At 57.5% G+C, this 10,541-nt stretch overlaps 2 protein-coding genes across 2 annotated transcripts in view; one reads left to right on the top strand and one right to left on the bottom strand.

Moving 5' to 3' along the window:
• The window catches only part of CARD14 (caspase recruitment domain family member 14), a 29,015-nt gene extending 26,550 nt beyond the window's left edge, over window positions 1-2,465 (top strand). The window contains exons 19-21 of the mRNA XM_027770829.1: window positions 364-485; window positions 954-1,069; window positions 1,588-2,465. Of these exons, the coding sequence (XP_027626630.1) occupies window positions 364-485; window positions 954-1,069; window positions 1,588-1,795 (446 nt within the window). The 3' untranslated portion in view covers window positions 1,796-2,465. The remainder of the gene's footprint in view (window positions 1-363; window positions 486-953; window positions 1,070-1,587) is intronic.
• A 112-nt stretch (window positions 2,466-2,577) lies between these two features.
• Window positions 2,578-10,541, bottom strand: part of SGSH (N-sulfoglucosamine sulfohydrolase) — a 10,722-nt gene continuing 2,758 nt past the window's right edge. Inside the window, exons 3-8 of the mRNA XM_006145673.3 lie at window positions 9,391-9,496; window positions 9,030-9,180; window positions 8,519-8,675; window positions 8,143-8,224; window positions 7,244-7,447; window positions 2,578-3,823 (exon numbers count right to left, since the gene is read on the bottom strand). Coding sequence (XP_006145735.1) covers window positions 3,264-3,823; window positions 7,244-7,447; window positions 8,143-8,224; window positions 8,519-8,675; window positions 9,030-9,180; window positions 9,391-9,496 — 1,260 coding nt within the window. The 3' untranslated portion in view covers window positions 2,578-3,263. The remainder of the gene's footprint in view (window positions 3,824-7,243; window positions 7,448-8,142; window positions 8,225-8,518; window positions 8,676-9,029; window positions 9,181-9,390; window positions 9,497-10,541) is intronic.

The following is a 10,541-nucleotide window of genomic DNA, read 5'->3' as shown; positions in this document are numbered from 1 at the left end:
CTGCTGACTAGCTGCAACAACCAAAATGTCGCCAGCACAGCCAAGTGGACATGTGGGACACAGCTGGCCCTGGGGGAGAAGGCTGATTAAGTGATGGGTGGGGAATTAGGTGCAGGAAGTCGGATGTGTTTGGGGTGTGAAGGTGAGGGAGGGGCTCGCCTGCCCTGGCCGCATCCCGCACAGACCGAGCACCTGCCGTCTGCACAGCTCGGTGGATGTGGGGCGTGGGCTCCCCGCTGGGAAGAGCAGGGTCGGGCACAAAGTGGGCACCCAGGAGGAGCTCGCAGAGGGGTCCCCAGGGTGTTCAGCTGGGCTCACTCAGGACGCCTGTACCACTGGGTATGACAGCTCTGTCACCTCCAGAGTACTTGAGCCAGGAGGAGTATGATGCCTGGAGCCAGAGAGGGGATGTCATCCAGGAAGGAGAGCCAGCCGGTGGCCACTGCTGGGTGACCCGCCACGCTGTAGAGTCGCTCATGGACAAGGTAAGGGCAGGGCCCGGGGCGCTGTGGGAGGGAGGAGTTGGAGGGCAACACAGAGGAGCTGGCTGCCAGATGGGATGGAGGCTGGGGCGGGGGGCAACCTCTGGGGCTCCAGACCTGGCGCAGAGCCCTGTGGGGGACCACACACAGACCAGACCTAGCTTCTGCCACTCCAGGCCTGCGCGGCCTCCAAGGAGCCTTTTACATCCACGAGGCTGTTTCCTCCGCTGTATGAGATAAGTACCTGTGAGTGGGGAAGCCGGCTGTGGACTAGAAAGTTCTGCACCTACTCAAGGTGTGGGGCCGCCCTTCCCCCCGGGGCTGACCAGGCTCGCAGTTCCTAGATTCCCAGGGAAAACCCAACAGGGCGCACTGCAGGTCGCAAGGCAGGCGGCCTGGCTCCTTTTCAGATCTGGGTGTGGGCTCCTTTTGTGACCGAGACCCTGCCTCACTTCTCCCTCCTCCCGCAAGAACACTCACGCCCTCCTGGACCTCCGGCTAGGCAGCGTGCACGCCCTGCACCGGGTGGAAATCTTCCCCATCATCATCCACATCTCTGTCAACGAGAAGGCAGCGAAGAAACTCAGGTGTGCAGGGCGGCTTGAGCGGCTTCCAGGAAGGCCCGCGAGTCCTGCTCAGGGCCCCAGGGTACTGGAGCGGGGGCTTCAGGACAAGGTCCCCTGGTCCTCCCCCTGGGAGCAGCCTCTGAGACCCTGCAGGCCTCAGCCCAAGGCCCCACCTTTCCTGGGGCTCAGCACCAGCTAACGTGGGGCAGGTGAGGAGAGAAGTGGAAAACAGGCTGGAGGGAAACCGAGAAGTCCTGCTCCCGCTCTGTACTTGGAGAACTAGGCCTGCGCTCCAGCCCGCCTGCCGCCTGCCCCCAGGGCCCCAGTCTGTGGACCACCATCTGAGGCCAGGTCCAACCTTACACGATCCCTTGAAGCAGAATCCACTGCACCCAGGGGTGGGCAGTGCCACCTGTGCCTCTGGCCGGGCCCCAGGCAGCCGCAGCGTCCTGGGCGCCATGCTGGGAAGCTCGGCCCGGGTCCCTGTCCAGGTGACCCTGCTTTTCCTCAGCCCACCCTGCTGTCTCTGGCCCCTGCAGGAAGGGCCTGCAGCGGCTCGGCACCTCAGAAGAGCAGCTCCTGGAGGCGGCCCGGCAGGAGGAGGGAGACCTGGACAAGGCACCCTGTCTCTACAGCAGCCTGGCCCCCGACAGCTGGAGCGACCTGGACGGCCTGCTTGGCTGTGTCCGCCTTGTTGTGGCAGACGAGCAGAAGAAGGTGGTATGGACAGAGCAGAGCTCCCACTGATGCCCCAGAGCCCCTCCTGGGGTTGAGGGACCTTCCTGGTCCTGTCTTTGGGGCCATTCAGCACAGGCCAGCCCTTTCCCCCTGGACGGCAAAAGTGTTCTTCCTGCTCCACCTTCCTGAGTAAACCATCTCCGGGCTGGGCATGTCCGCGCCAGAGACCCCAAGCTCACTGCAAAGGGGCCTTCCCGCCCCTCCCCAGCACCCTCTGCCTACAGACCTGACTGAGCCAAAGGTACCACACGTTCCTCCTGCACTTCGAGGGGCCACAGGGCTTGGCAGGGCCTGCGGAGGCAGTCAGCCCTTGGGCCTGGTGCCCCCAGGTCGCTGTCGCCCCTGCCCACAGCAGAGACACAAACCCACCAACGGCACCACCGATGGCAGAACCTGCTCACTCCCCCAGCCCCCTCGGTAGCTCTCCTTCAGAGGCCCGTATGTCCGCCCTTTAGTTTCCAGGTGAGGGAGGCAATGTTTCCAGTGGTCTGGGCCAGGGACCCATGGGCATGTCCTGGAGAAGCCCGGACAGACACCTCTGTACAAGGGCCCGACCCCTCCTGCGCCTGGGAACCGCCTCCCCCAGCCCAGCACCGCAGCCAGGCCCTTCGTGGTGCCAGGCGTCTACGAGAGCTGCTCGGGCACAGCTCAGCTGAGGACCAGGCCCCTCCTGGCCAGGCCTCCGTCCTCCGGGACTGTTGTAGGCTTGATGTCATTCTGATAGCGTGTCCCTGAACCAGGAAGACGTTCAGGTTGACATGCTCACAAACGAGTTTAGAAAACGAGCCTCCGTGTTTCACTACAATGAAAAGCCTTTACCGTACTCTGGCCTGTCGCTCCCAGTACGAGGTCCAGGGGCAGGGAAGGGTGAAGGGCGGCCCTCACCTTCTGGGTTTTCCGGGCCCAGTTTTCTGCCGCAGGGAGGCAGGCAGGGCATTCTGTGGGCAATGTCTGTGCCCGGGGCACTGGTGTGAGGACCACCCGAGCCAGGGGACTGGGCGTCTCCATACTTTCATATTTACCCAGGAAGACCACAGGCTCAATCTTGTCATCCAGGGAGCCTGGGCCTGGTGGCGACCCCCAGGGCCAGTACCTAACTGGAGCACCGAAGGGTCTCAAAGGCTTCCAGAGGAGGTGGGCCAGGGCCAGACACCCACGCCGGCCCCTCACCACCTGGCATACAGAACCCCCACCTCTTCTCAGGACGGCTCAGAGGCTGCTTCCAAAGACTAAAATGTCCCGGGACCTGATCCCTGCCCCTACATCTGTGGGTCCCTGCCCTGTCCCAGCGTCTCCCAGAATCCCCATGCCTAGATGCAGTGCCCCTTCTCCGGCACCACCCTGGGAAAGGAAGGGGCCGGGCACATACTGGTCCCCCAGGCAGAGGCAGGAAGGACGCCAGCACCCCGGACCAGCCCTCGTCAGGGGGGCGGTGGAGAGCGTGCGCTGTCATCACTACCCCGTCCTCAGCGGCACGTCACAGCTCGTTGTAGAGTGGCCGGCACTGGGGAGTGAGGCTGTCCTCCAGCACGCCGTCGGGGGCGCACACCCAGGGGTCCTGGGTCTCCCACTGCCACTTGGCCAGTCGGGCCTTGAGCAGTTCCAGGACCTGGGCAAAGCGCGGGTCGCCAGCCAGGTTGTGGGTCTCGTGGGGGTCCCGGCTCTGGTCGTAGAGCTCCCAGCGATCCCGGTAGTAGTAATGGTGGAGGTCCTTGTACCAGCCCGTGGGCCGGCCGGCCACCGTGCGGTTCAGGAGGTCCTGAAAGGTCGGCGAGACGTAGAAGTCCTGGTCGATGGGGAACGGCATCTTGAAGTTGAGGTTGTGCACGAGGCGGAAGTTCTGGTGGTGGACAGACCGCATGGGGTAGGCCATGGTGACCTCATGGTGGCTCTGGCTGCCGAAGACAGTGGTCCACGGGGGCTCTGCCTCCAGCACTGGCAGGAGGGACCGGCCAGTGAGCCGGACGGTCTTTGAGCCAAAGATGGCATAGCTGGGGTAGGGGATGGAGAACCAGTCCAGGACAGTGGGCGTGAGGTCTGGAAAGGAAGTGGCGTCTCAGCGTGGGGGACCTGCAGGCACGGGGCCCGACCCTGGACAGGCTGTCCCTAAGCTGCACTGGGGATTGGTGACCCAGACCACCAAGACGACCATAGGAGGCACCGCTTGCTGGAGTGTCCTTCCTGAGCCATGGCGCCTTCCGGGGTGTAACAGGGACCCCGATTGGGTGGTACTTGGGATTCTCCTAAAATCCTACGGGCCAGGAAGGAAGCCCGCTCGGGAGGGCTCGTTTACTGCGGCTCTGTGGAACACTCCCAGCTCCAGCCCTGCCAAGGCTCTTCTGGGCATGGCTGGGGGCCTCGTCCCAGTCTCCCACACCAGTGGACCTGTCCACGCATCGACCCTGGGGGGCTAAATGTCCTCAGGACTTCTGAGGAGCAGAAGTGCTCTGGGGCAAGAGAGGCAAGGGGCAGGCCTTCAGAAGAAGACACCTTCATGGCTCCCGAGAACTAGTGATATCAGGGAAAAAAGAGAAATGAAGATTTTCTACCGATCGTTCAGCCTCCAGCCCACAAACTCAAGTGGTCGGAAGCCCCTCAAGCCTTCTCTGTCTCTGTATCTATCTCTGTCTCTCTGTCTCTGTCTTCTCTTTTTTGTGTAATTTTTTCCTTTAAAATTTTTTTACGGTATTTTCTCGGCTCTCAGCTCTTTCTTTACCGTTATCTTGTTAATAATCCCCTCTCCCCCTAGGGGCAGGCCTTCAGAAGACACCTCCACAGCTCCTGAGAACAAGTGATTCATGCGACATGCTTGCGCTCTGCGTGGTTTTCTATTTTTTTTTAAATAATTTTTTTCCCTTTTTTTCTGTTTCTTGGTTGTTGTTATTTCTCTCTCTCCGTTTCCTTTTCTTTTTCTTTTATCTCCCCTCTCTGCTCTTCAATCTCCATTCACTGTGTTTATAGATGGATTTAAGGGAATTGTAGCCAAACATCCAAATACTATTAGGGTTAGCATATTCCTCAATACCTACTGAATCTGCTGCGCAAAGGATCAAAGCAGAATGCCAGATTCCAGATCACCTTCTGCACGCTCCTGAACTCTCAGATTGAACTTCAAGTTTAGGAAGAAACACACCATCCATCAGATGACTAGAAATCACCTCAGGGCCACAGGGAATATGGGAAAACAAGAAACTGGAAGAGAAGAGAGACAGTGAACTGCAGAAGAGAAAGGAGAAAGATGATGAGTTCCAGGAGGTGAGGAAATTCTTGCAAGATCTAAAAGAGGAATTACACGCTTTACAAAAGAATCAAATGGACCTATTAGAAATGAAGGCTATAATACAGGAAGTCAAAATCTCCCTTCAAAGTATTAAAAGCAGACTAGATCATATAGAAAATAGAATCTCAGTCGTAGACAAGAAAATTGCTGGCCTAAAAAATCCACCACGAAGACTGAGAAAATTGCCCCCCAAAATGAGAATAATATATGAGAAATGCTAGATATCATCAAACGTCCAAACATCCAGATAATTGGCATCCCAGAAGGCAAAGAGCCTCATAAGAGCATTGATAATCTATTCCATGAAATCCTGCAAGAATACTTTCCAAACCTAGAGAGGCACTCGAAGATCCAGTCCCAAGAAATACAAAGGGTCCCAAATAAAATCAACCCAAGAAGATCTTCTCCAAGACACATTATAGCCAGGTTGACCAAAACCGCAGACAAAGACAAGATACTAAGATTGGCAAGAAAAAAATGGCAAGTTACCTACAAAAGATATCCCATCAGGCTAACAGCAGACCTCTCATCAGAAACAATGTGAGTGAGGAGAGAATGGGAAAATATATTCAAAGTGTTAAGGGGAAAGCAATTTCAACCAAGAATACTGTACCCAGCAAGACTACCCTTCATATGGGAAGAAAAGACAAGAACATTCTCAGATTATCAAAACCTGAAAGAATTAACCAGCACCAGACCAGATCTCTAAGAAGTTCTCAAGGGGGTGCTGTATCAGGAAAATTAATACAGATAAACAGAAATAAGAGTTTAAAAACTAAGAAAGTGGCCAACTTAATCATAGGGACAAGTCTGGAGTTGAATATTATATCCCAGGATTCAATCGGGAAGCTCGAACAACAACACAAGAGATTAAGTACAAGGGACTGAACTGGTGAAATGGCATTTTATGACTTTTGACTAAAATATTCTTGATTTTCTTCTAGGCTTTGTTGTCCGGTTTTAAAGATTTTTGTCCTGTCTTGAGCTGTCGGTAGGTTCAGGTACCTACCATTTGAACAGAATCCTGTTTCCTGGCTTTAGGTTTTAAGTAAAGTTCCTTAGCATTTCTTTGATTTATTAAAGTTGAAACTACTTTTCTTGAAATTACCAGCTGAACTTGCTATTGAAAGTAGTTAGATTACTTAAGAAATTGTGTGATCAACAAAATGTGGGGGGGAAAGGAATGGAAGACAACTGTAGACACCAGAGATAGTGTGAGAAGAGGGTGGGAAAGGGCAGAGAGTCAGAAATACGGGTTATATGAAACTAGACATGGAAAATTATTGATGATAACATGCATGATGGATTAAGCCACTATGTTTTTTAATTCCATGAGCACGAGGCAGGGAGACAGAAACACAGCATCCCAAGGGTTTTGTTTTTTTTGTTGTTTTTCTGTTTTTTTGGGGGTTTTTTTGAGAGGTTTTTCACTACAGGGCACGTGCGCTCGCCAGATAGACAGAGAGAGACATAGAGACAGAAAGTGAGAAATCACCCCCCAGCGGGGATGGTCACGCCGCAATCCCTTTTCCTCCGTTCTCCTCTCGGGATCTTGGGCATGCACGCACACGCGCCAGGTGTGAGTTTTAACCCACTGGGTCCGGGACGCGAACCGCGGTCGACTACATGGGAGTCCAGCGACATAGCCATTACGCTAACTGCTGGTTCCCTAAAAAAGTTTTTAAAAAAAGCCCATGAAAACTGTTTTTCTTGAAATTAAAAAAAAATACATTTAAAATACCTATTTGATGACTGCAGTAAGAAAAAAAAAAGAATTGCTCTGGGTCCCTGGGGTGGCAGATATGTGGGTGCAATGGTTCCCCAAGCAGGGTCCCTGGGCCTGCAGAATTGGTATCTTCGGGGCCTGCATTGTCCCCCTCAACACACCTACTGAGGTGGATACTCTGGGGGTCGCAGCTTGGACATCAGCAAGCACCCCGGGTGATCCTGCGGCTTATGTGCGGTGTAAGGGAACCTTGCTGCTTACGAGCCGTGTGACCCGGGGCACCTGGCTCACCTCTCTGGGCCTCCTTTGCCCCAGCCGTGGAGTTGGGGAGATGTGCTCCTCGCTCAGGCAGCAGGAGAGCCACAGGTCACGGGCACAGAGCAACGCCAGGCACACAGTGGTCCCGTCAAATGCCCCCCACCCTGCCCGCATGAAAAGGACAGGGCCATACCAAGGAGGCTCACGTAGGCGTCGCTGACCTGGCCCCAGCGTCGCCGGTGCTCTGGGGATGACACCAGCAAGGGCTCGGCAGTCCCCGGCCAGTACAGGTTGGTCCTGCCACTGGGGAAGGGGACTCCGTTGTCAGACGTGAAGATCACAAGCGTGTCGTTCAGGACCCCTGCTCCACGCAGCTCCTGGAGAACCAGCCCCACCCCTGCAGGGGCCGGCGGAGAGCTCAGGTGAGACTCACCAGAGACCTGGGTTGGGAGGGCCTGCCCTCGCCACATCCAGCCCTGCACTGTCACTCTGGACCGTCAGTCTCCCTGTGCCCTCCCACTGGCAGAGGCCTGTTGCCCAGCACAGCCCGCTCCTCGCCCTCGAACAGGCTCCCGTGGGCCTCCCAGGACCAGGGTTGCCCCACCCTCCGCACCTCTGTGTCAACCCATGCAGCTGCCTGCTGTCCCCCTGACTTCTGTTTTCTGAACTCTCACGTCTGTCCCTTGGGCAGGGGTGGAGGAGAAGAGTTCCTCTACACCCCCCACCCCAGGTCACCACAAAGGAGTGGCACCAACAGGAAAATGGCAAGTTGGGCTCAACAGTGGTCCCCAATGTGTGTCCACTCAGCGAAGGTGGCCTTGTTCGCAAAGGGCCTTTGCAGACACAAGTCAGCTATGAAGGATGTTGAGGCAGGAGGCCCGGGAAGCCTGGGGCAGCCTGTCCCCCAGAGGTACCTCGTGAGCAAAAAGACACAGGCAAGAAGGGCCCGTGAAGATGGTGATGGGGAGCAGCAGCGTGGCCGGAGGGGGGCACCCAGGACGCCACCATGCGGAAAGGAAAGGCCCCCAACCCACCCTGCTGCAGGGAGCATGGCCCGCGGCTGCTGTCAGACCTCTGGCCCCGCACACCCACCTTGGTCCATGCGGCCGGTGGTGGTATACTGAGCAGCCAGGTCGGCTCGGGCGGCTGGGGTGTCAGGGATGAAGTAAGGCACCTGACAGGCAGGTGGGAGGGGCGAGGGCAGAAGAGGAGGTGGGGGGGGAGGAGGAGTGAGGAGAGTGGGGGAGAGTGCCAGCCTTCTCCCAAGCACAACCCCCCACCCAGGAATGGATCGACCCAAACATCTGGATCCTTCAGGCCACGTCTCTTCTCTGCGGCCCCTCGGATAGGGCCTGAGTCCAGCCTGGCCGGAGGGTCTCTCCACGGTGCTGATAGCCCACCATCTGGGGCGAGACTGGGTCCCTAGACCTAGTGTGGGTATCCTGAAAACAGGGTGAGGACCTCCTACCAGCACGTCCTGAGGGGCGTAGGCCTGGGGGCTCCAGTCTGGGATGCGCCCCATCCCGCTTTCTCCGTTGCCGAACTTCTCACAGAAGGCCCCGTACTGGGGCTGGGAGTGTCCGCAGCGGTGCGGGTCGTGGAAGGCGACATAGAGGAAGAAGGGCCTGCACGTGGGGAAGAGGTTTTGGGGCCAGGGGCCAGGTCAGTGGCCAGCTGCCACATGGCTGAGCCCATCCTGGCCTCCCTAGACTGAAGCCTGTTCTTCAGACAGGACAGACCTCCTGGCTTTGCCAATTCCCACTGGCTGGAAGTCTCCCTGTGACCTTCACTGCCTCAGTTTTCTGCATCCCCTCTTTCTCTGAACAGACTAGATAGAGTATCCAGAACCTTCTCCCCGACTCCCACCCTCTCTGGAGGCTCCAAGGATCCCAGCTGAAGACTGTGGGATGTGTGTACTGGGTTACCACTGGGAGATCCCGCCAGGGGGGAGGGACGGGGGCAGGGGCCCTGCCTTGCACCTGTCGTCCTGAGTCTGCAGAAACTTCCGGACTAGCAGCTTAATTCTGGTGATGTTCCGCCCCACCTGGAGGACAGAGCCGTTCTCCTCTGTGTAGGCGAAGTCAAAGGGGAACACCGCCTCGGGCCCCACGTGCTTCTTCCCGATGATGCCTGTGGGGAAGAGGCCGGCCCAGGGCCCCGCTCAGCCTCCGCTCCCTGTTCATTCTCCACCCCACTAAGCTGCCAGCCCCGGTGGCCAACACGCTGGCGGCCCAGGCCCTTGGCTCCGAGGACCCACTTCCCCACCAGGTGGCCCTGGCCCTCAGGGACAAGTGCCCGGGGCAGGTGACAGGGCACTTGGGACAAGGCTCGAAGCCTCACCTGTGCGCACGCCGGCTTGGCGGAGCAGCAGCGGCAGGCTCTGCACCTTGTCGAAGGAGGAGAAGTGGTGCAGGTCCTGGTGCAGCCCGTACATGCCGTTCTGGTGCTGTGGGCAGAGACTGTGAGCCGGGCCCTGGCCACCCCTGCTCAGCCCGCCCGGGTGCTGCTCCTGCCTGAGGTGGCAGCGCCGGGCGGGTTCTCCACCCCCCACTGCTGCCAGACTGCCCACAGGCGCCTCCTGCGGGAGCAGGACATCAGCAAGTTCAAGAACCTCGGGAGAGCAGGCCGACGCCGTGGCACGTCGTTCCCCAACGACCTGCATGCTCCCACTCTCCTAGGACGAGCACACCCAGGGGAGAGAAAAGACAGAGCCAGGCCTCTGCTGACTGACTGACTAGACATCGCGGGTTCAAAAAACACAGCTGCATGTGTTAAAAACCCGGGCGTCCGGGAAGGTGCGCGCTGAGAAGAGGCCCTCCGGCAGCCCACGGCTGGCCCGCTGCCTGTCGGCCGTCGGGAGAGGCTGAGTATGTGCGTGGGCTCTCCCTCTGCTCTCTGCCTCTTCCAGGATTCTCAGAGCGCGCGTGCGCTCACGGCAAGGCCACTCTAAGGGGACACCCAAGAGGAAACGTCCTCAGACACCCACACTCGCAGCAGCTAACAGGTGCAGGGACAGGGACACAGAGAAACAAACAGGGTCCACCCATACTGACACGGCTCAACCTTATCCCAGAAGGAAGCTGACATGGACGAGCCCCGAGGACGGCACGCTGGGGCAAAGGACAAAGATCGCCTCACTCCACTGACGGGGGGCTCAGAGGAGCCACACTCAGAGACGGACAGTAGAACGGAGGGTGCAGGGCCTGGGGGAGCGGAACAGGGCGCGTGTATAATGGGGACAGCTCCATTTCGGGAACATGACAAGTGCTGGAGGGGCCAGCAGGTGGCGTGGTGGTTAAGGTGCTGCACTCCCACATGGCTGACCGCGGTGTGAGTCTTGGACCTGGCGGCCCTCTTTCCCACTTTTCCTCTCTCTCTCTCACGCTGTCTCTCTCTGGTCAGGTTTAAATAAATAAATAAAGTTAAATAAAATAATTCTTAAAAAAAAAAAAAGGTTCTGGGGAACCAGCAGTTAGCGTAATGGCTATGTC

This window comes from Tupaia chinensis, unplaced genomic scaffold (assembly GCF_000334495.1).
Source record: "Tupaia chinensis unplaced genomic scaffold, TupChi_1.0 Scaffold000159_1, whole genome shotgun sequence".
NCBI lineage: Eukaryota > Metazoa > Chordata > Mammalia > Scandentia > Tupaiidae > Tupaia > Tupaia belangeri.
The sequence above is the reverse complement of the archived record's forward strand: the minus strand, read 5'-3'. Positions and strand labels throughout refer to the sequence as shown.